This window comes from Acanthochromis polyacanthus, chromosome 4 (assembly GCF_021347895.1).
Source record: "Acanthochromis polyacanthus isolate Apoly-LR-REF ecotype Palm Island chromosome 4, KAUST_Apoly_ChrSc, whole genome shotgun sequence".
Lineage (NCBI taxonomy): Eukaryota > Metazoa > Chordata > Actinopteri > Pomacentridae > Acanthochromis > Acanthochromis polyacanthus.
This window is the reverse complement of record NC_067116.1, coordinates 14,145,683-14,167,749: the sequence shown is the minus strand read 5'-3', so window position 1 is coordinate 14,167,749 and position 22,067 is coordinate 14,145,683. Positions and strand designations below refer to the sequence as shown.

The 22,067-nt window shown below is 38.6% G+C and overlaps 1 protein-coding gene across 1 annotated transcript in view; it reads left to right on the top strand.

Moving 5' to 3' along the window:
* LOC110957609 (BMP/retinoic acid-inducible neural-specific protein 3-like) overlaps positions 1-22,067 on the top strand; it is a 67,109-nt gene that overhangs the window by 29,970 nt on the left and 15,072 nt on the right. The window contains 4 exon segments of the mRNA XM_022203718.2: positions 8,768-8,958; positions 12,563-12,753; positions 17,457-17,562; positions 17,803-18,039. Of these exon segments, the coding sequence (XP_022059410.2) occupies positions 8,768-8,958; positions 12,563-12,753; positions 17,457-17,562; positions 17,803-18,039 (725 nt within the window).

The following is a 22,067-nucleotide window of genomic DNA, read 5'->3' as shown; positions in this document are numbered from 1 at the left end:
CTTTTCTCTCAGCCATTCTTGGGTGTTTTTGGCTGTGTGTTTTGGATCGTTGTCCTGTTGGAAGACCCATGACCTGCGACTGAGACCAAGCTTTCTGACACCAGGCAGCACATTTCTCTCCAGAATGCCTTGATAGTCTTCAGATTTCATCGTACCTTGCACACTTTCAAGACACCCTGTGCCAGATGCAGCAAAGCAGCCCCAAAACATTACTGAGCCTCCTCCATGTTTCACCGTAGGGACAGTGTTCTTTTCTTCGTATGCTTGGTTTTTGAGTCTATGAACATAGAGTTGATGTGCCTTACCAAAAAGCTCCAGTTTGGTCTCATCTGTCCAAAGGACATTCTCCCAGAAGCTTTGTGGCTTGTCAACATGCATTTTTGCAAATTCCAGTCTGGCTTTTTTATGAGTTTTTTCAGCAGTGGTGTCCTCCTTGGTCGTCTCCCATGAAGTCCACTTTGGCTCAAACAACGACGAATGGTGCGATCTGACACTGATGTACCTTGGCCTTGGAGTTCACCTTTAATTTCTTTGGAGGTTGCTCTGGGCTCTTTGGATACAATTCGAACGATCCATCTCTTCAATTTGTCATCAATTTTCCTCTTGCGGCCACGTCCAGGGAGGTTGGCTACTGTCCCGTGGGTCTTGAACTTCTGAATAATATGAGCCACTGTTGTCACAGGAACTTCAAGCTGTTTAGAGATGGTCTTATAGCCTTTACCTTTAAGATGTTTGTCTATAATTTTTTTTCGGATGTCCTGGGACAATTCTCTCCTTCGCTTTCTGTTGTCCATGTTCAGTGTGGTACACACCTTTTCACCAAACAGCAGGGTGACTACTTGTCTCCCTTTAAATAGGCAGACTGACTGATTATGAGTTTGGAAACACCTGTGATGTCAATTAAATGACGCACCTGAGTTAATCATGTCACTCTGGTCAAATAGTTTTCAATCTTTTATAGAGGTACCATCATTTTTGTCCAGGCCTGTTTCATTAGTTTGTTTTTTTAAATAATTATGTTAATCAACAATTCAAAAGTAATGGCTGTTTTTGATTATTTAATTTTCAATAAATTTTTATTTATTGTTACTTTTGTGAGTTTCAAGTGATTTCAGTGAGAATTGTGGGTTTTTCCTTCTTTAACTGAGGGGTACCAACAATTTTGTCCACGTGTGTAGATGATACATACAGTGGATATAAAAAGTCACACACCCCTGATCAAATGCCAGGTTTTTGGGATGTAAAAAATGATACCAAGATGAATAATTTCACAACGTTTTCTGCCTTTAATGTGACCTGTAGCCTGTACAACACAACTGAAAAACAAACTGAAACCTTTAAAGGGGAAAAATAAAAAATATATAAAACTTAAAATAGCCTGGTTGCACCTTTGGCTTTTATTACAGCACTCAGTCTTTTTGGGTAGGAGTCAATCAGCGTGGCACATCTTGACGTGGCAATACTTGCCCGCTCATGTTTGTAAAACTTTGTACAGGTTATAGGTCACATTACTGAATTTCCCCTCGGGGATGACGACAGTGATTCTATTCTATTCTATTCTATTCTATTATTTTCTATTCTATTCTATTGTATTCTATTAAAGGTGGAAAAAGTTGTGAAATTATTTATCTTGTTGTCATTTTTTTACATCACAAAAACCTGGCATTTGAACAGGGGTGTGTAGACATTTTATATACAAACTTTTTATATACTTTTTATGTACAAACCAGCATTGAAACTGATTCATAAGTTTACCGTTATGGTGTAAGGCTCTAACATTAAATATACTACATATACTATACCTGGTAATAAGATGCAAACATTGTCAGTTGTGTCCTGTACATGTGGACACCAACTGGCCCCTTCAGGGTCACCCGAGTCAGCCCTAACTATAAGCTTTGTTTAAAAGGAAGGTTTTCAGCCCGGTCTTCAAAATAGAGAGGGTGTCCGCCTCCCAAACCCAAACTGGAAGCTGGTTCCGAAGGAGGCATAACTGAAGGCTCTGCTTCCCATTCTGCCTTTAGAAATTCTTGGAACAACAAGTAAGCCTGCAGTCTGAGACTGAAGAGTTCTTCTCGGAGGATACAGTACTATAAGATCTTTAATGAATTCATTTCAAAGTTTGCATCTGCTTGTTCGTAAACAAAAGGAAGAGAACAAAATATGAAGCACATATCTGACACTGTTTGTCAATAAAATATGTATTTATTTCACGATTGAAACGGTTGAACATGTGAAAGTTAGCATTGGTATTATTGTGAAGACTTTTAATGGCAGCTGCTTTCCAATTACTTTGAAGTCTTTGCATTTTTCCTGTTTTGTGTGATTCAGACATATTGAATTCAGGAGAAGTAAATTAAATTAAGCCGTAAAATGTTCATATGATACTACCAACTTTATGTTCACTGTATTTTTTAACTGAATTGATTGTGGCTTTAAGTGTTTCTTGTGGACAGGAAAAAATGCTGCCAAACGTCATCTATTGTCCTAACTAGATGATTAAACTTTGAAGCTGCTCTTGCTTCAACATTCCTTCATCTTCATTCATTTGTCCTTGTCTAGTGGTAAAGCGGTGTGATGCAGGGATCCATTTCTGTCTCGTTTTCTTTGGCCCAGCAGCAGCGAGTTGTAAAAGTTCTGGTAAAGAGTGGTTAAAAAAAAAAAAGTGCACTTCTATCAGAGCTACAGCTGCTGTTGACCTCAGTCCCACAGCTCTCACTGTTTGCATTTTAGACAACAGAGGCAGCTGCAACTTCTACCTGTTTGAAAGCACTTTAGCAGTCTGTCAGATTAGACAGATGTGTTTCCCTGGGAACAGAAGCAAACAACATAACAAGTGCAGCTGAAAACAGCCTTGAAAACAATACCTGACAGCACAATCTCTTAGATTGTATCACACTATCTTCCTCTGCAGATTAAGTTAGCCCAGCTGTCAGAGAATTATAGATTTCCTGTTTTGGGAGAATTTCATGTACTCCTCTTCCATATTGGCATAAAATCCCTCTGTAGATTTTTAGTTGTTGATTTAAACAAAATCTCATATGTGTGTCAGGATTACATATTTAAATGTTTGATTTTTTTATTTTTTTGAAAGTGAAAATGCTTCCTTCTTCTCTTAAAATGGTTTAGATGAAACTCTTTCTGTTGCTTCCTTGGGAATGTGGAGATCGACAAAGTTGTTCCCCCTCTCTCCACCTACCCCTACCCGCTAGATGCAGCTGGAGCACACCAGCTCACCTAAGACTCTGCTCAAACACTGTACATCTACTCTGCATTACACGATGGGAAGTTGTAATGTTGAAGCAATTTGGCTGTACCTGTTTGAGTTGGAAACCTATTCAGAAGTAGAATAGTGGCACTGAAAGACCCACCCATGTACACTGACAGGGTTGGTTCCTTTAGTTTGTTTTGTGTCAAACCCCAGAAGTCTGAATCTCTATGTGAGATAGTATGCTGACGTTTCAAAGTGGGGAAACTCAGCTTTGGCTTTGGCTGCTTATTTCGCTCAAGGTATGTCTTCCAACACCATACAGGCATGTTAGAAGGGTAAAAACAAAAACTTGAATTTCACTGCAAGAGATTTTTATCTTTGTCTTCAATCTCACTACAAGGTAAATGGTACTGGTGACAGGTTGGTGGAGAGACTCAAAATAACCATTTGTTCTGGTCCTTTCGATCTTAGATTAGATTAGATTTAACTTTATTGTCATTACAGATGTAAAAGTACAGATAACACAATGCAGTGTGGCATCCAACCAGTAGGACAAAAGGCAGCAAGTGCAAGATTTACAAATGTACAGAGATATACAGGGTGAATGAGAGTTGCTGTATTATAACTTTGAAATATGAATGACTTGCTATAGGCATAATACAGTTGAAGGTACAATGAACTTACTATGCCGATAGACAGAGTATCAGGATATATTTGAATGAATGTAGACATAATATACAGATTATTGGGATGCTATGAAAAAAACTGTACAGGTACAATGAACATGCTATACTAATGGGCATAAGATATGGACATATTATGATATATCTGAAAGATATGGACATAGTAGATATAATGTAAGGACACATATGAATGATGTAGTCATAATATGCAGATTATAGACAAATTATACACATCAGGCTCATAAAAAGCATAATCAACTATTTCATTTTCAGTGCATTATAACAAGAAAAATGCTAACAATGAAAGTCGCACCAAGAACCGCATATACCAATTATATAAGGTTTAAATTTAGAAAAGAAAATTGTGATTTTCAAAAAAAAAAAATCCGAAATGTCTATTTTTGGGAAAGAAAATGCTTTTCCTTAAAAAAAAAAAAAGAATTGTAAATTCAGTCTAGACATTGTTAATGTGGTAAATGACTATTCTAGCTGGAAACGGCTGATTTTTAATGGAATATCTCCATAGGGGTACAGAGGAACATTTCCAGAAACCATCACTCCTGTGTTATAATGCTACATTGTGTTAGCTAATGGTATTGAAAGGCTAATTGATGAGTAGAAAACCCTTGTGCAGTTATGTTAGCACATGAATAAAAGTGTAAGTATTAATGGAAAACATGGACCCCAAACTTTTGAACAGTATGTACACTGACAGTCATTAGAAACTTTGAAACCATATTTTTCAACATAATTTTTATTTTGAAACCTGAAACTGGATTTTCTTCATATGAATCGTTTGTTTAGCATATTGGCATACAGAAACAAAACTCTAAAGTTTCAAGAATGATTTCAAAATAAAGCATTTCACAAAAGAAAACAGCACCTGCCAAACACAAAGTCACAACAGTCAATACCGAGTATGGCCTCCATTTGCTTCGATGCAGGCAGCAATCCGTCAGCGCATGCTTTGGACCAGGCTTCTGATTGTGGGTTGGGAACAGCCCATACGCCTGGCTACATCACTGTAGCTCAAACCGGCCTCCACCAAACCCAGTGTCCGGAGACGTTGTTCATGTGATAGACGCGGCATGATGCTGTTCACTGGACTAACAATGGTGGCCTTTTTTGGGCCTTTATATAGGCCTTCAAAACCCATTCTCAAATTGTGCAGATACTCACTGAGTATTGCTTGGTGTGTATTTGGTTCACTTTTGCAAAGTGACCAACCCATGTGCAATGAATCATGACAAAATGACAACTCATCATTATCTCAACTACCAGGGCACTAGATCATCAGTAAATCCACAATGAATAATTACAACCCTCCTACAAGTAGAATTCTGCGTACATTTCTATCTTAAAGTTTCTATTGATTGTCAGTATATATATATATAGTGTGAAGAGCACCAACAGAAATGTAAAAATAAAAGCAACCATAATCACTCTACCTTATTTGCAAAAGAAAAAAAACAATGTGTTAGTGCTGTAAATATTAATAGTTGAAAGTTAAAAAAAAAGAAGAAAAGAAACGCAATAAAAAATAAAGACATTTTAGGCCCATAGTGAGGCCACAGATGAAGAGTTCCTGAGTCCAGAGAGCAGAATCTCTGTACAGCACACTGCCTTGACCTCACATTTTTGATCTTGCGCTCCCTTAGTCATATGGAGTTTGGCCATTGGTTCTCTTATCCAATTTGTTATGACAGCAGGTTAGCTGTGGTCAGAGTACAAATTGTGACTTCGCCTGCTCGGGGCAAGTGGCAACACTTTCATCGAAATTAGCTGAATTTTTCTTTGGGAGGTACTGAGCTATAAAACCTGGGTGACTGCAGCTTACTAAGTATACAGTATGTACTGGCATCTTCAGGAAACTGGGAGTGTTTGCAAGTCTGTATCCATAAACAGACAGTTAATATGTCTTTAACGGAGTAAATGACTGTATTTATATCAATCACAGCAACATTGTGTTGAAAGGTTTTCCCTGGAGGTTATATAGTCAGGGTTTTAGTCATCTGTTTTTATGTTGTGACTTTTGAGCTGTCGCTATCATGTACTGTCGGTCTAGCAGCTGTCTCGACCTTAGCATTTCATGTCAGAGCTCAAGTCTCTGCCTCCAAGAAGCTGCAGAAGTTGATTTAGTTTTATCTCCGCTTTGGTGCCTTTGGTGATTAACTTCACACTCATGAGGCTTCTTCAAAGCTTTACTATGATGAAACTAAATTGATTAAGCAAGTTCCTCTCTGGTATGAACATAACTCTCCCGGGCAGCGGACATTTGGCTCTTTGAATTCCAGTTTAGTTGTCATAAATGCAATATTGCATGTTGCTCAGCGAAAACATAAAATCTCCATTTCCGTCGTCATTTTGGTTTCAATAAAAAGCATTTTTTTTCTTTGAACAAACTAAAATTCTAAGCCAAACTGTTCAGATAAAGTGTGCCATGTGCCCTTCTTCTCCCAAAAAACACTGATCTCAACCTCAAATTTGTACTGTTTTGTCCAAATGTAAGACAAACAAACGTGGAAAGCTAATTTAAATTCACATGCTGCCCTCTCTGTTATGCTGAGTGTGTAACTCCACGTGAAGAAGTGCACAAAATGACGTGTGAAGGACACCTCACATCAAAATCTTTCACTAAACACCTTGAACTTTCTGATAGTTAAATAACTTTGTATAGAGCCAAAGCACTGTCAAAAGCAAAGTCAGTTCAAAGAGCTAAGCCTTTGAACTGACGGAAGAATGCATGCAAGATGCAGGGTTGTTCGTTTTTGATTGCACATCCATATCCTTTGGTTCCTTGACTGTTGTTCCACTTCAGCTTATCATGCTGCCTTTGACATACATTATCTTTATTATTCTCATAATGTTTTTTTTTTTTTTTTAAATTGGACGTTGAAAGTTTCAGAGTACGATAGGAAAAAAGAAACTCCTGCCTTGAACGGCATTCATGGTTTATTAAATGTTATTAACTTTATCTCTGGTTTATCATTTCTAAGATGCAATTACATGAAAATCACCAGAGATATTGTAATCACTGCTGCTTTTGGTGGTTATTCCTCGTTGAATGCTGCATATATGCTGCATTCATAGTTGAAGTCAAGCCGTTGTCAGAGGGAGATGAAAGAACATGAAAAGATAAGAACGGCTAATACAGTCTTTAGTTTAGGCCTCATTCACCATGTTTACGGTAGCACTGCTCCCATTTTGTTTTCTCTCTCATCATGGAGGACATCCTCTATTTGAAAATGTCTCGTACCACCTTGTACTTATTCATTTAGTCCCACAGTCTATCTCTGCCATGATGAGGTTGTTAGTGAAAACATCTGTCAGCTGTGTAGTTGGAGCACATTTCCATTCCACGTGACAGTCATGCTTTCAGCTGATACCAGTTTTGCGTCTGAATCCTTTTTTTTCTCCGTTTCTCCTCACAAACTTTCTCTCCTTTTCTCATTCAGTTCACTTTTTGTTTTACTTCAATTCCGCCAGTGTCGGCATGGTCGAGGGGCTTCTAATACTGCCAAAGCACATGACATATAATGAATTAAATTCGCTGCTCTCTGTCTCGCTCCCTCTCTTCTCTGTCTTTCTCTGTGTGCCATTTATTCCACTAACTGAGTTCTAGGCTATTGTTGTACACAGTGCCACCTGCCTAAGAAGCAGATGCTGTCAGCTTCTCTATCTTAGTCTGACTCACCAGATCTAATGACTGAGTACAAGTATGTTGCTTTAGCTAATATTTCTCTTCCCCTTACACTACCTTCTCTTGCTGATGGACTGGGCTTTTGTATCATCCAAGACAACCGTGATGTAAACAAGCAGAATGATAATTAGTCCGGCTAGATTATTCTCCATCACTGACACAGTGCTGTGGAAATGGGTCTGTCCATGCAAAACTAATTCTACCATAGCACTAGGTCTGCTATAATTAAATGCTATTCATTATGAATTTACCTTTTTTAAAAATCAATTCTTTATTTACTATTTATTGCTTTTTCAGTTTATTGAACATCCAAATTCTGGGTGAAAATGGAAAACCTCCCAGAATGTAAGAGTTTGTTTTCAAGTTGTTTTGTTCCAGCAACAGTCCAAATCCAAAATCATTTCATTTACAACAATACAAAAAATGAATAAGCAGAAAAAAGTAACAGGCTTAGAAACTGTTAAATATTTTAGGTGCATAAATAGCTTTCTGGGGCTCTGTGGACTTTTTGTTCAAATAGCAATAGTTACTTTTACACTGCACACATACAATGTGTATTTTTTTAAAAAAAGTTTTTTTAGTAATTTAAATTAAGTTTACTTTACATGTTTATTAGCTTGCATGTATCTTCTTCCCTGCTGTTTTTATGCACACTCATAAACAGAACAAGGACCCATTTGCTGGCAAACAGTTCTTTTAAAGTGATGATTGGAATTGTCAGCGTTAAGTGTGTCATGAACAAACAAATCATTTGAGAGCATATTTATTGAAGCTTTCTTGCTCAAGTTTTTGTTGCCCTTCGATCTGATCCGAGTCGTTGAAAATTTAGTGTCTGCAGATACCAAGTCCCAATCCAATACCATTTACCTAAATTATACATGCTTGAATACTCAGAGTGCAGGTTTTAAAAGTGGCTGTTGGATTGCATTCATCAATAACAACAACAAAATCTAATTTTCCGTCCCTACCAGTATGAAACCAATTCTGCTGTCCCTTTATGACATCTGTATGTCAGTAGACATAGCACAGGATTGGGCTTGGGTTTAGGCTCAGTAAAAATGATGCTGATCAGTTTTAAAAAAAAAATCTATTCTCAACCTCTAAAATCTAATCAGGACATCATTATTTATCATCACTTCTCATGTTGTTTGTGTGTTTTCTGATTCTTTCCAGGGAGTTTGGGAGATGGAAGGTGAACAACTTGGCAGTGGAAAGGAGAGATTTCCTGGAGTCTCCGTTACCTCTGACCCCTGAGTTCATCAGGAACATTCGACTGCTGGGCCGCCGACCCGCCACCCAGATGATCACTGACAACCTGATCAGGAAATATGGAACTCACTTCCTGTTGTCAGCTACACTGGGAGGTACAGGAGAACACTGTTGATTTACTGTATATAAGATGACTATATTATATATCTTTGTTGCTTATCTTTGTGGTTGCATACATAAATGTATTGACTAATTGAATCTATTGGAAAAATAACTGGCCTGACTCGTTCAATTAATATTCCCTACACTTTTTTTTTCACTCCCAACTTGCATAAATGCAGCTCACAATGACAGTGGTGACAGAAGTTATTGATTTTTGGAACAATGGTTTCCTGATTTCAAACAGATGCAGCCCTCTCATTTATGGAGAGCTTACATCAGTTTTTCCGAGTGAAATGAAAATTGTTGCTGGCAGATTTGATCAGATGTAACTACCAAAGCAATTAGGATCAATTCTGAGATTTGTTTGAAACTGTCTTTGGCTGATTTTAATATCTCTGATTGACTTTGCTGGAAATAAGAACCCTGCAAAAGGACTGGATAATAAAAATGGCAACACAGCACTGTAGTAATGCAAAGAAAAAGACAGAAGATACAGCTAATGGGTCCCAGGTCAGCATTTTTATTTGTTAACGATTTATGTAGAAGACATAAAAATAAAACAACACTGTTTGTTTTGTTTGTTTGCCTTTTTTAAGTCCAGAGTAGGAAAACTTAGCCTATGTGTTGTAATGCTGTATAAGAGAGAAAATGTGCTTCAAGGAATTACTTCTCTCCCAGGTGAAATGAGGTTTAGTGAAGTATACAATTTGTGATGATAAAAGCTTTTAGTATTTGCTCTCCCAGTAGGTCCATATGGAAAACAGATGGACATGGCACAATAATGCGGTTCACTCAGAGTAACTCAATAAAACATCACAACTGAATTATATGTCAATGCCAGCACAGAACCTAGTCTTTAGAGATGTATGAATACATGTACAAGCCTGTGTACTGCAAACCTTCCTCTCCTACTGCCAGTCACAGTCGCCCCTTTTTGGATTTTCTTCAGTCAGAAGAATGGGCAAGGACTAATGGCTCTCTGACTCGAGAAAAGGGGGGGAAAAAGGAGGAAAAAAAACTAATTTAAGATGCGCAGGCAAATCCTGAAAAGCAGATTTGCTTTTACACAGCAACACTTGTCAATTACTTTATACCCAACTCCTGGCTTTGAAAAGGTCGCTGTTGTGAGTGGCTCCAGATAATGCAACCCTTCCAGCTGCCTGAGCTGATGCAGCCCTGCACTCTGGCTCTCAGCCAGTACTTAGTGATATGAAGAGAGGAGAATGAGGAGTTTGCCTTGGATCCTTGCCAGAGACATGCCTCTGTGGTTCTGAATGGATTGCCTCTGTGTTCAGAAACATATGGACTTAATGAAATTAATAAATAGATTGTGATATTAAGAGGGTGCCCTTCAGCAGCTGAGCAAGAAAGGCAGTGTGCAGAAAAATGGCCCCAAAGCATTAACACTGCATTATGATGAGAAATATGATGTGCAGTGTCTCGGGAACTCTCAAAGCAAAGAGAGTGTGCTGCACCACAGCCCCTAGACTTATGAAGTGCTGATTGCTATGATCGGTGGCTTCTGATACAGGGTGACGTTGCTTATCCTAATTGTGGTCGAGTGTCTTTATGCTTCAGAGTTGTCTGTGCTGGCTACTCCTGAGCTCACGCCCACCTGGAATCCTGTGTCTCTCTTGGAAGGGAGCAGGTGGCTACTTTTAAAATTATGGCACTGTTAAACTCTAGATTAATTAATTAAAAAAATATTAAAACATTAAAAGGTATCCCGAGCTTTGTTCTGCTATGAAATATGTGCCAACTGCAGACACTAAAACCCTATTAACGGAGAATCTGAGTGAAAAGATTGGACAGACGTTGGCATGCTTTGTGATTGACAGGGAATTTGTGGGAAGTGCCGTATATAAACACCTCACCAACGAGCGCTTAGCAGCAATGAGAGAGACAAACACAACAATCACTAAAACACTTAGGATATTAACTCTTTGATTTTATGTCAAGAAAGCACAGTTCAGCCTCCGAGAAGCTAAAAATGAGTTTGTACTTAGAAGGCGATAATGTGCACACCCAATCAGTTTTCAAAAAGTGCAAGCCAGATTCAAATTGCCTCAGTCGTAGCTCATTTCCATCCCAAAGGCTTTCTTACATTTGACTAAATGGTGACGAGTTCCAGTATATATTCTCACCCTCAATTCATGTGGCTTAAGGCTTGTTAATGACCCAAGGTTAACGGTGTGAAACTGCCTGGGGAGGAATCTCAGGACTGCCTTAAAAATACCTGATAAGTGGCGGTGTAGACAGTCTGTTCCATTTTACCACATACAGCTTACTTAACTGCTTTCTCAAACTATCTGTCGAGAATGTGGCTGTCACTGTTTTCAAAGGAGTGTCCCTTATGCTTTAGATCAGCGGTCTTCAACCTTTTTAGCACGACGGACAGGATTCAAGCCAGACGATTTTCTACCGACCAGTTATCACCCACATAACAAACAAGAAAAGCACTCAGAGAGCGCAGTATTCTGTCAAGGCTGCTCAGTCGTTGTATCATTTCCAACAGATGAAGTCTTTAATAAAAAATTAGTTTGTGCTGAGCGTGTGTTATGTGTACGGATACCGAATCATATGACCTAAATATGTAGCAGGCGGCAGGAATTAATGGGACTCAGAAACACCCCCACAATTTAATCACTTGTTCCTTGTATGATTTACAACAGATAAGTCCCGATAAGTCCACAACGGCCAATTTTTAGTAGGATCTCAATCATGTGGTTGCCAGCAGGCAGCTGACGTAGTGTTCACTTGTTGTCATAGTTACAATGACGTCATGCCACTATCATATAATGAAACAGAAATCTTTCACAAATCCGTGGATCCAGACTATAAGCCGCATCACATCCAAAATCTAATCAATTGGTCCTTGTGTCATTTCTGACCTTCCCTGAAAATTTCATCCACATTCGTTTGTCTCTTTTTGAGTAATGTTGCTGACAGACCGACAGACCATCAAATGTACATCGATCATCCCATAATTGCTCGTTATTTTTGTCATTGTTACTCAGCCGCGTTCCTTGGCAGGGTAATAATAAACAATAACAAATAAATTAGTTTATTATTACTAAATATTTGCTGACTTTTTTCTGTCAACATCAAGTCTCTCCTTTTTTAAAAGAAGCTCTCCAGAGACGTTTGTTTTTCATTCATTTTGGCAGATTGATGGCTTCATTTAACGTCAAGTGTGGAAAACCTGCATAGATGGAAGTGACAGGAAGACGAGCTAGTCATTTTTCAAAATAAAACACCTGTAGACTCCACCAGAAATAATATATTAAATAAGCCGGTATTATTCTCTCAGTACCAAATGACCTATGGCCTGGTGGTTGGGGACCACTGCTTTGGGTGCAAATGAGTCTTATCACAATGAGCTGACTAGGCTACATTAGTACAGCGGGTTGTTGAGTGGGTGTTTATTGGAAACTAAAGTTAACTGGGACTCCTAACCACTTCATTGCAACCGAGGAAGCCTTTTAGATGAGTGCTGAAGCATGTTTAAGAACCAGAAGTCTAGCCACATTCTGCTGAAGTACGAGGCATGACTGAGAATCTACACAGGCAATGACTAAATGTTATTTTTCTCTGCAGGAGAAGAGGCCTTAACAATATTTGTGGATAAGAGGAAACTGAGTAAGAAAGCAGAGGTGAGCGACTACTCGGGTAACTCCTCCACTGTGACTCTGGAAGCTCTGCACCAACTGGCTGCCTCCTACTTCATCGACCGGGAGAGCACTCTGCGCAAGCTGCACCACATCCAGATCGCATCCACTGCCATCAAGGTAAAAAAAAAAATCTTCTATGCTGTTTTGATGTTGAAATTCACTGATTATTAAAGATTCTATCTACTTTCATCTTCAGTCAGTCATCAATCAAATCAAACTCATTACTCCATGACAATACACCTAAAACCTGACACGACTTAAAGCTAGAACACTGGTACTCAGTAGATCACTGTTTCCTACCATCCCAGAACCCTTCTTTTGGTTCTGTTCACATAATTTTTCACATTTGTACAATGTTGGAATAGTTACATTGTTGATAGTTTGTTAGTTTTTACCAATTCATATAATTTATTTTCATGAGATACATGTAAATCTACAGAAACCCCTGGAAACAATTGTTGACAGACCTTCTAGAAGCAGCATTGCTTGGTTACACAAAACATTGTTGTAACAGAAGTAATTAAACAATATCTGTCCAAATAGAACTGATATTTGAAAGAGCAACATAAAGAAACCAGCTCCATGAGTGCAAACCTTTCCCAAGAGCAGCAGAGAGGGAGGCCTGGGATAGCAAATACAGCATCTTTTGCTTGTCCTGGCTTCAATCAAAGCCAGTATTAGACTGGCTTTGATTGGAAAATTTGAATGCACAAAATCAATATATAGAGAGAATTTCAGTTTTTTAAGACTTTCCTTTCACTGCTTCTGGAGATGCAAACTTGGAAATCTCCTTGAGGAAGCTTCTTATGAAGCCCTTCTACGAAAGAAAACAAACCTGGAAGTGACAGGATGCAATATTTTATCCCAAACTAGCGACAGTGTATCCTGCTGTCAATCGACAAACATTCAAGCACAGTTTTCCTTTGTCACTATTTATGCATAATACGCTGCACCCCTATAGTATATTGTGATGTCAGTTGCACTTTTAGCATATGTAGAGTCAAAATAAAAAGGCCATTTTGTCAAATCACAACAAAAAAAAATGCAGTTAATTATGTCACACTATCAAGAAATAAAATATCATGATGGAAAAATATGCAATTATCAAATATGTATATATATATATATATATATGTGTGTGTGTGTGTGTGTGTGTGTGTGTGTGTGTGGTATGTTTCTATTTCTATTTCTTTTTAAAGTTTAAACCTTATAGAAGTGGTATATGCGATTCTTGGTGCTACTTTCATTGTTAACAGTTTCCTTGTTACAGTACAATGATAACAGCAATGAAAATAAAGTAGATGATTCTGGTTTTTATCAGCCTGCTTGTGATGAGATATGATCTTCAGCCGCCGTAAGCACATTTAGTCTGGAGGAAGCTCAGTGACGAGCACATATGGTGCAGGGAAGATAAATGAATCTTGTGAAACATGCCTTGTGACAGGTTTCTGCCTGCAGTCATCACCTTCAGGTAGCGTGGGGTTAATAGGGTGACAGAGGGGAGGATGACCCTCCTTTCTGCCTTTTTCATTTCTCGGAACACAGTGGTAGTCGGCGTGTGAAGTGTGGCTTTCTGTGCTGTAACAGAACATGAATCAGTCTCCCTGTACTTATATCAAAGCTCTGTCCTCTCACTACATTGTGTTCGGGGAGTATTTCTTTTGCAGCTAAGGTGGGTACATCTGAGGTGCAGAGGCAGATGCTTTTGTCTGTTTCATTTCTTGGGAATTAGGGATTTTTCTGTAGCTACAGAGAGGCAGAGAAGACGAGAGAGTGTGCTTTTATGCTCCAAAGGCAGTCATCTGGCGTAACTGACAGGTGGAAAGCGGGAAGAGGAGAGATTCACCTCCATCACTGGTAGAAAGTGAGTCAAAGGAGCGACAGATTGCTCCACACTTGTGCATCATTTCCACAGGGCGATGACCCACACAGTAGCAGAACTGATACAACTAAGCACTTCCCTGCATGAATTCGAATTGAACAAGTTGAGGAGTGAATGTGAAAGGGCTGGTGAGGCAAAGGACCCCTGCTGTCTCCATGCAAATGGGAAATTGAAGCCATAAATATTGTGGTGTGCTGCGCCTTGGCTGTGGAAATCTGGACTTTCTTTAAGAAGTCACGGCACAGAGCAGAGCTTGTTTGTACAATGAGTAATGACTCCGGTTGTTGGAGAGCGGAGGGGAGCATTTTTGTTACAATTTGAGAATTTCCAAGACTGAATCAATGGTGATATCCCCAACTGACTCCAACCATATTTGCCAGTCTGTCTAAACACAGTGATGAACAGGGAGACAGACTTGACCGAGGAAATGGCAGAATCTGGTTTCGTATTTACTTTTCACTGACAGTCTCGATTTATTGTGGCTGAGAAACACATTTTTGCGCGCCCAATCTTATGACTCGATCGATGTCGGCTGGACTGTCACAGAGCAGATAGACAACTACTGTGATCGTCAATACTCAAATCAAAATATGTCTCTTTTTTTCTGGCATGTGGACATTAAAAAGAAAAATAGCAAAGTGATGTAAACCAGTTGAAAAACACACTTTACAGGATAAATTCACAACCACGAAGTGGCATGCCCAAAAGGACAGCTGGATGTTACTTATAAGACATACAACTGTATTATTATTATCATTTATTTATATTTACTTTTTTTAACTTGTTGTTTTAGTCAGCCCACACGCTTCTGCGTTTGTCATTCCTGTTGCCAGATGCAGATGCCATTTACTGCGAACATGCCCTCATAAACACATTGAATACTACCTGACCAACAGCAAAACAGCAGACTTTTAAGTGCCGTGGACTGTAGGTGAAGAAGCTGTAAGATCTAAAGCAGAATTGTTCTCTCGGGAGGTGGTGGTGAAACAAAGCAGAGCTAAAACTTAAAACCATCAGATGAACAAAAACACCATCTTTGGATCAAAATACTTTTTTAGCCACCAGTTTGAATTTTATATTAATTACATTTTCATATAGGCAGACAACTATAAATACCATGACACCCGTAAACGCCATGATGAAGACAAAGGGTCGAAATGTGGATCAGAAATGCAACATCTGTTTTTTTTTTTCTGTATCTGGGAATGAAACACTAAACTACAGTTGCCAAATTCACCCAAAATGGAGCCAAAATCTGAAAGTAAATGGATTCAGGCTGTAGGTAATTATTAGCACTGCAATAAATGAACATTTCTCACTGACTTTAATTTGAGAATCCTGGTTAACCTCTTCTATAATGCCATTATGAGCACAAATGTGTACCTTGGATCCATATATTCAATTAACAGCGATTTCCAAAAGCAGTTACTCGTGTTTCCGTCTAATGGTTATCTTGAGGTTCACATTTAGTCATTGAAATGCTTTCAGTGTTCCTCAGCGGACAGACTGTGTGCTCCTCCCTACTTCGCAAATCTTTGGTTCACTTTATAAGATGGCGGCATCAGAGGCAGTGTATCTACTGACCCCTAGTGGTGCTGCTTTGAGAGTTGTATTTATTTTTTTTTTGCCCCAGTTTAGAGAAGGCAATTCAGCAAATCTGAACCTTTGATTACTCACCTGCTTTGTGTGCCGTAGATCAAAAATGGTTCTTCCTGCGCTTTGCTTCTCCCACTCAGCTCTTTGAATGTGTTTGTGAAATACTTAGAGTGCTGTAGCACCTGGACCATTAGTTCCCATCGTGAAGGCACACACCGAACAAAGACACAAATCTTCTGCGGAGTTCAAGCCTTTGCTTCAATTCAGACAGTCACGTGCCAAGATACAGGTGGCCAATAATGTCCTATTAAGTATTTTAATACACCAGAATGTATCTACAGTGAATAGCAGCTGTGAAGCAAAGCGGAAATTGAATGCTCTGCTCATCAGTCAATGTTTTGCCATATGGCATATAATATGGCATATCAAATAATTCCTTATATGGATTCAATATTCATGTGGTTTGAACCCCAGCATTGTATCTCATTTCCTCACATTCATATCAGCATTAAAATCTCTCATAAGGGAAACAAGGGGATTTATACTCAGATATCAATATTATAGTCAAAGAATTGAACTCAAATTATCTTCATTTTCCTTTCCCCATTCACTGAGGATATTTATTCTTCCTCTCAACCCTTTCCTCTGGATTAGGCTTTTGATTAAAGATCTCTTTACTGAGTTTTCATTGGCTCGCAGCACCGGCCTCATATGAGTTCCCAAGCCCTTCAGCCCTCTATGATGGTGTTACTGATCGACTGACCCTCATTGTCTCGCCTCATCCATCTGTCACTTTGCACCAACTGTCCTCTGACAAGCCTGACCAGGACAAATTGCTGAACAAAATATGGTGTCCCGCAACCATAAAGAGAGAAAAATGAGTATTGGTTAGGTGCTCTCCACTGTGTCACGGCAAGAAAAGAGAGAGTGCTGAAATAAGATCTCTTCTTGCAAATGAAGAGAAAAAGGTTCCTTTGTTGGAGTTGCTTTGTGGCAAAGGTCAATGGAAACGTCTTCAATCAGCGGCTAGACAAAAAAGAAACATGTAGCTTTCTTGCATAAAAATGAGTGCAGCAAAGAGCCCTTACAGCATTTTAGGAGAATCAAAATGAGCTTACCCTAGTTTTCCATTCTGTTCACATTCACAAGTCGATTATGTTGAAACTGCTTTATTTAAACCAAATAGAGAAAGCTACTTATGTTGCACAAAGAACCTTTTCTTTGGCTCATCAAACTAAGTATCCTTTAAATATAGTTTTGTGTAAAGAAATCTTAATTAACCCTGTGCCTGTCTTAAAATGGGGAGAATTGATAAATAAGCTTCTTATTTGTTGTTGCCCAGGTGACAGAGACACGAACTGGTCCTCTTGGATGCAGTAACTATGACAACCTTGACTCTGTCAGCTCTGTGCTGGTTCAGAGCCCTGAAAATAAAGTCCAGCTGCAAGGTTTGTCAGATTTCTTTCACCACTTTTTATTGTGATTGTCGTGATCATTTTTTAAAGACCAAACATTCCTCTGAAAGGTTTAAGCACACGAGGTAAACAGCTATAGCTGTTTGGCATACAGATTTAGATTTTATTGAGTAAGTTATAAGCTCAGCCAGCAATATATTGCCACTACACTTTCACTGTCACTCCCCAAGTTCACAGTTTGATGACGGCACTAAACCCAGCTTCGTTTTACAGGCTTGCAAGTGATCCTTCCAGACTACTTGAGAGAAAGTTTTGTGCAGGCTGCTCTGAGCTACATAGCCTGCAATGGAGAGGGTGAGTTTGTCTGCAAGGACAACGACTGCTGGTGCAGCTGTGACCCCAAGTTCCCAGAATGCAACTGCCCCTATATGGACATCCAAGCCATGGAGGAGAGCCTGGAGAGGATCACAGAGACATGGGGGTTGCTCTATAAAGAATTTGAAGAATCAGGTAAGACGCCCTAATGAAAGAAATGGATTCCTGCCTCCTCTCACATCACATCCCTCATCCGTAATGCAAGAAAATCTGACTTTTTAAGTATAAATCATTTATATGAGAGGAAGTGGGAATGAATTCAAGTGTTTTATCTGCATCATTAAATCTGAGGGAGAATCGTATATGCATGTCCCTCCCTATTCTATGATTTATAGGTGAAATATAATAAGTAGTTCAGACTCCTGGATCCTGGCGCACTATCTGCATACAGCGAATTAACAACATGACCAGATTAAAAAAAAAAATCAACAGCTTTCAGCTCAGGTAGTTTACAATATGTCTAGAGCAGATTAATCAGCTATAAAACCCATTTATTGCCCGTCTAGCTTTTCATATCACCGCGGAAACCGAGTTTGAATGGAAGCTCTTAGCATGATGTTTGGTTATTATTGCTGTGCTCGGTCGCCCTGCCCTGGCGATTATTACTCAGGTGAAATCAAAATGGATGTCTTTTTTTCCGCTCTTCAGATTTGGCTGAAATATGCCTAAGTGCAATTACTTTCAAAGTTTATGTTTTAATAGCTGGCTGTGAAGCAAGGGCAGGAGCGTGCCCAGCATATAGACACCCGTAAGTGTCATAAATGTGTCCTTCAGCAAGGGATTTTACAGATTTCTAACTACCGCTTTATCAGCAGGAGATCTAAAGAGGTCAGAACTACTGCAACCCGTGTAGTATGTATCAGAGAGGTGAAAGCCCAAACATGTTGGTCAAACAATAAAGTTCTGATGTATACTATAAGTGTTGTTGGGGTTTTGACCTTCATGGACTTTTTCCCTCCTCTATGCACTTAGGGGAAGTTGTGCCAGTAAACCCAACTTAGATGCTACAACAAAGTACATTTAGTTATTGATATAGACTACGGTTTAAATTTGTTTTAGGTCATTTAAAAATGTCCTTATTTTTGAAAGAAAAGCTGTTTTTTCAATGAAAATTAATCAGAAATACAGTCCAGACATTATTAAGGTGGTAAATGACTATTCTAGCAGGAAACAGCTGATTTTTAATGGAATATCTACTTAGGAGTACAGAGGAACATTTCCAGCAACCATCACTCCTGTGTTCTAATGCTACATTGTGTTAGCTAATGGTGTTGAAAGGCTAATTGACGATTAGGAAACCCTTGTGCAATTATGTTAGCACATGAACAAAAGTGGGAGTTCTAATGGAAACCATAGAATTGTCTGGGTGACTCCAAACCTTTGAAGGGTAGTGTAGATGGAGGTTGAGAATAGTGACTCCTATTGTTAGCCTTGAACCCAATGATGACACTAAAGAATACACAAGAATGCACTGACATGGAAAAAAAAAGAAACTGAACTAAATTTTCTCACTTCATATAAAATATAAGTGACCATGATTGTGATAAAGCTGTTAGTACCAATAATGACATTATCTAAATTGTTCATAATCAGTGTTTTAAACTCAAATAGAACAATATGAGACACCAATGTTTGTTTCCCCAAACACAGGCCATATAACCATCCTTTCTCTTCCCTCCTTTTTGCCTGACTGAATATGATAAAAACATGAGATGTAACTTTTCAAAGCTCGCTCGCCAAATGCTGTGTCCTAATTTAACTACTCCAAAGTCCACATTTGTAGTCCAAATAGAACAGGCAGTCACGCTCAATCTACTTTCAAAAGCGCCGTCCAATGCAACTGAGAATTGCAGCATTTTTTGCCTCAAACTGTAGGGCACAAATGGTGCATTCTCTGTCTTCTGTAGTAACCCACATTCTGCTGTGTACCGGTCAACTGCTGAACAGAGCACTGAGGTGAGCCTCATCATTGACTCTATGAACTAGACTCAAGGAAATGTCCCTGTTAGATGTAAATAACAGAGCATAAATGTCTTATTGTTAGAAGCCTGGACATGCTGTAAACAGACGGCTGAAAAATTAAAGTCCACATCGACATATTTCCTGTTAATATGGTACAATAACTTGCAAGTTTTCCATCTGTGTGGAAATAAAATCTTACCACTCAAACAATACACTTGGGTATCTTTAGTGCTGTCCCAGTTTTCCACTGCTGGTATTCAAACTTGGTCATCAGAAGTTGCACAATATACTTGCATTACATATTGATGCAAGACTCCTGGGAAACATAGATGGAATCATACTTTCCAATAAATATGGCTGATGAGTGTCTGTATCTGCCACTCATCAGGTTGGTGATAGTACAGAGTAAAGCTGGGTGATGTAATCTAAAATCAATGCCGCAATTAGTTGTAACATTTAAGTCAGGAACAATTAACATGTATTTATCATTCAACAGTAAAAACACTTCTTTCTTTAGTTTCTTTTTTAATTGTTCAGGTCAGATCAATGCCCCACTCTTTTACTGTGTTAAATGTTTCAAACTGTGTATCTGTGAGAATAACATTTTATCTAATATTTAGTGGTTTGGATCGCTGTTCAGCATTGACTGGAAAAAAAACTAAAATTGTTTCACATCTCATTACTTCAGGAAATCAAACGTTAAATAACCTAAATGCTAAACACTGCAGGTCATTGCATTACCAAACAAAAGTGCTTAGTAGGGCTGTACTCAACTTAGTATTGTATCGGTCAAGTCAGATTTGGATTCAATACATAGATTCAACTCTGTGGCATTTAGAGAGTCCATTGACCTGAATAATAATTAAACAGGTGGCACATGTGCATCTGTTTAAATCAAACTCTGTACCCACTATGACCACTTACACATCAGAAACAACATGACAATGAACAAAGTGAAAGAATTTGAAATACATGCACGCCACTGTCCACAATTAAATATCGGACACTGATTTCAAATGGTTTGTCATGTTTGATGCTGTTGAATGAGAAGCTTGCATGCAGAGTTTGCATCTAACTTTATTAGGGTTGTTCTCGTTTAAGGTAAAGAATCTCAGTTGACCGAGGAGTCAGAGAGATGATTCAACTAGTCGACATTTAGGAAGTAGTTCTAGCACTTATGAAGTTAAAACAGTTTAGCAGACAGAGTACAGTTTCCTGCAGGGCTGTGAAATCTCCTGCTTAGGTATGCAATTTCTGCTGTGACCTTTTTCTTTTGCACATTCTGTGACATGATTCTGTTTAAAATGTTGAAACAAGCTGGCTGTGCTTCCCTTTGAGCAGTCACTTTCTTTCTTCTTACAGTATTTGCAAATGGCTTCAGTCAGTTCAGTATCATGTTACACCTTAAAACCTCCTCAACTCCTGCTGTTTCTACATAATATGATTTTTTTCTTTGTTCTTGTCCTCCATTCTTGAACCAACTAGGTTAAAACAAAGAAAAATATAGCCAAAGAAAAGTGCTAAAAAACTGTAGTTCCTTTACAACCACCTGAGACTGGCTCCAAAAATTAGTGAATCTTCAAAAACTTCATGTTAAAACATAAACTTCATAGCAGAAATTTAACAGTTTTCCCACCTTAGTACTTTTAAATAATCCTATCTCATCCCTGGATTCATTTTTCGAAATTGTTGTTCATAAGCAGCAAGCTAAGCTGGAAATAGAAACATTTCTATTCAGCCACTGGAAAGATTCCCATTTCTTTGATTTTGCTGAAATTAAAGGTGACAGGAACATTGGTGAGAAATGTAAACTGTGTGCAGATAGTGGAACTAAGACTCTTTCATCTGCAAAAAACACAACCTCAAACCTCCTGAAACACCTCCTACAACACAGCACAACAATGTTAAGCTCATGGAAATACAAACCACTAAAGATTGTGGCTGCAGAAGATTCAGAACTGGATTTTAATCTTGGACAGAAGCCTGCAAGGGACAAACACCTCATAGAGCTTATGGCTGGATATGTGGTGGATACAATGCCATCTTTTTTCATGCTTAACTGTCTATCTTTTAGATATATTCTTGAGGAAATAAGTCCAGGTCATGGGCAACAGAAGGCCCAGAGTCGAAAATGAATAAATAAATAAATAAATAAATAAATAAATAAATAAATAAATAAATAGAAATATTATTTGCAAGTC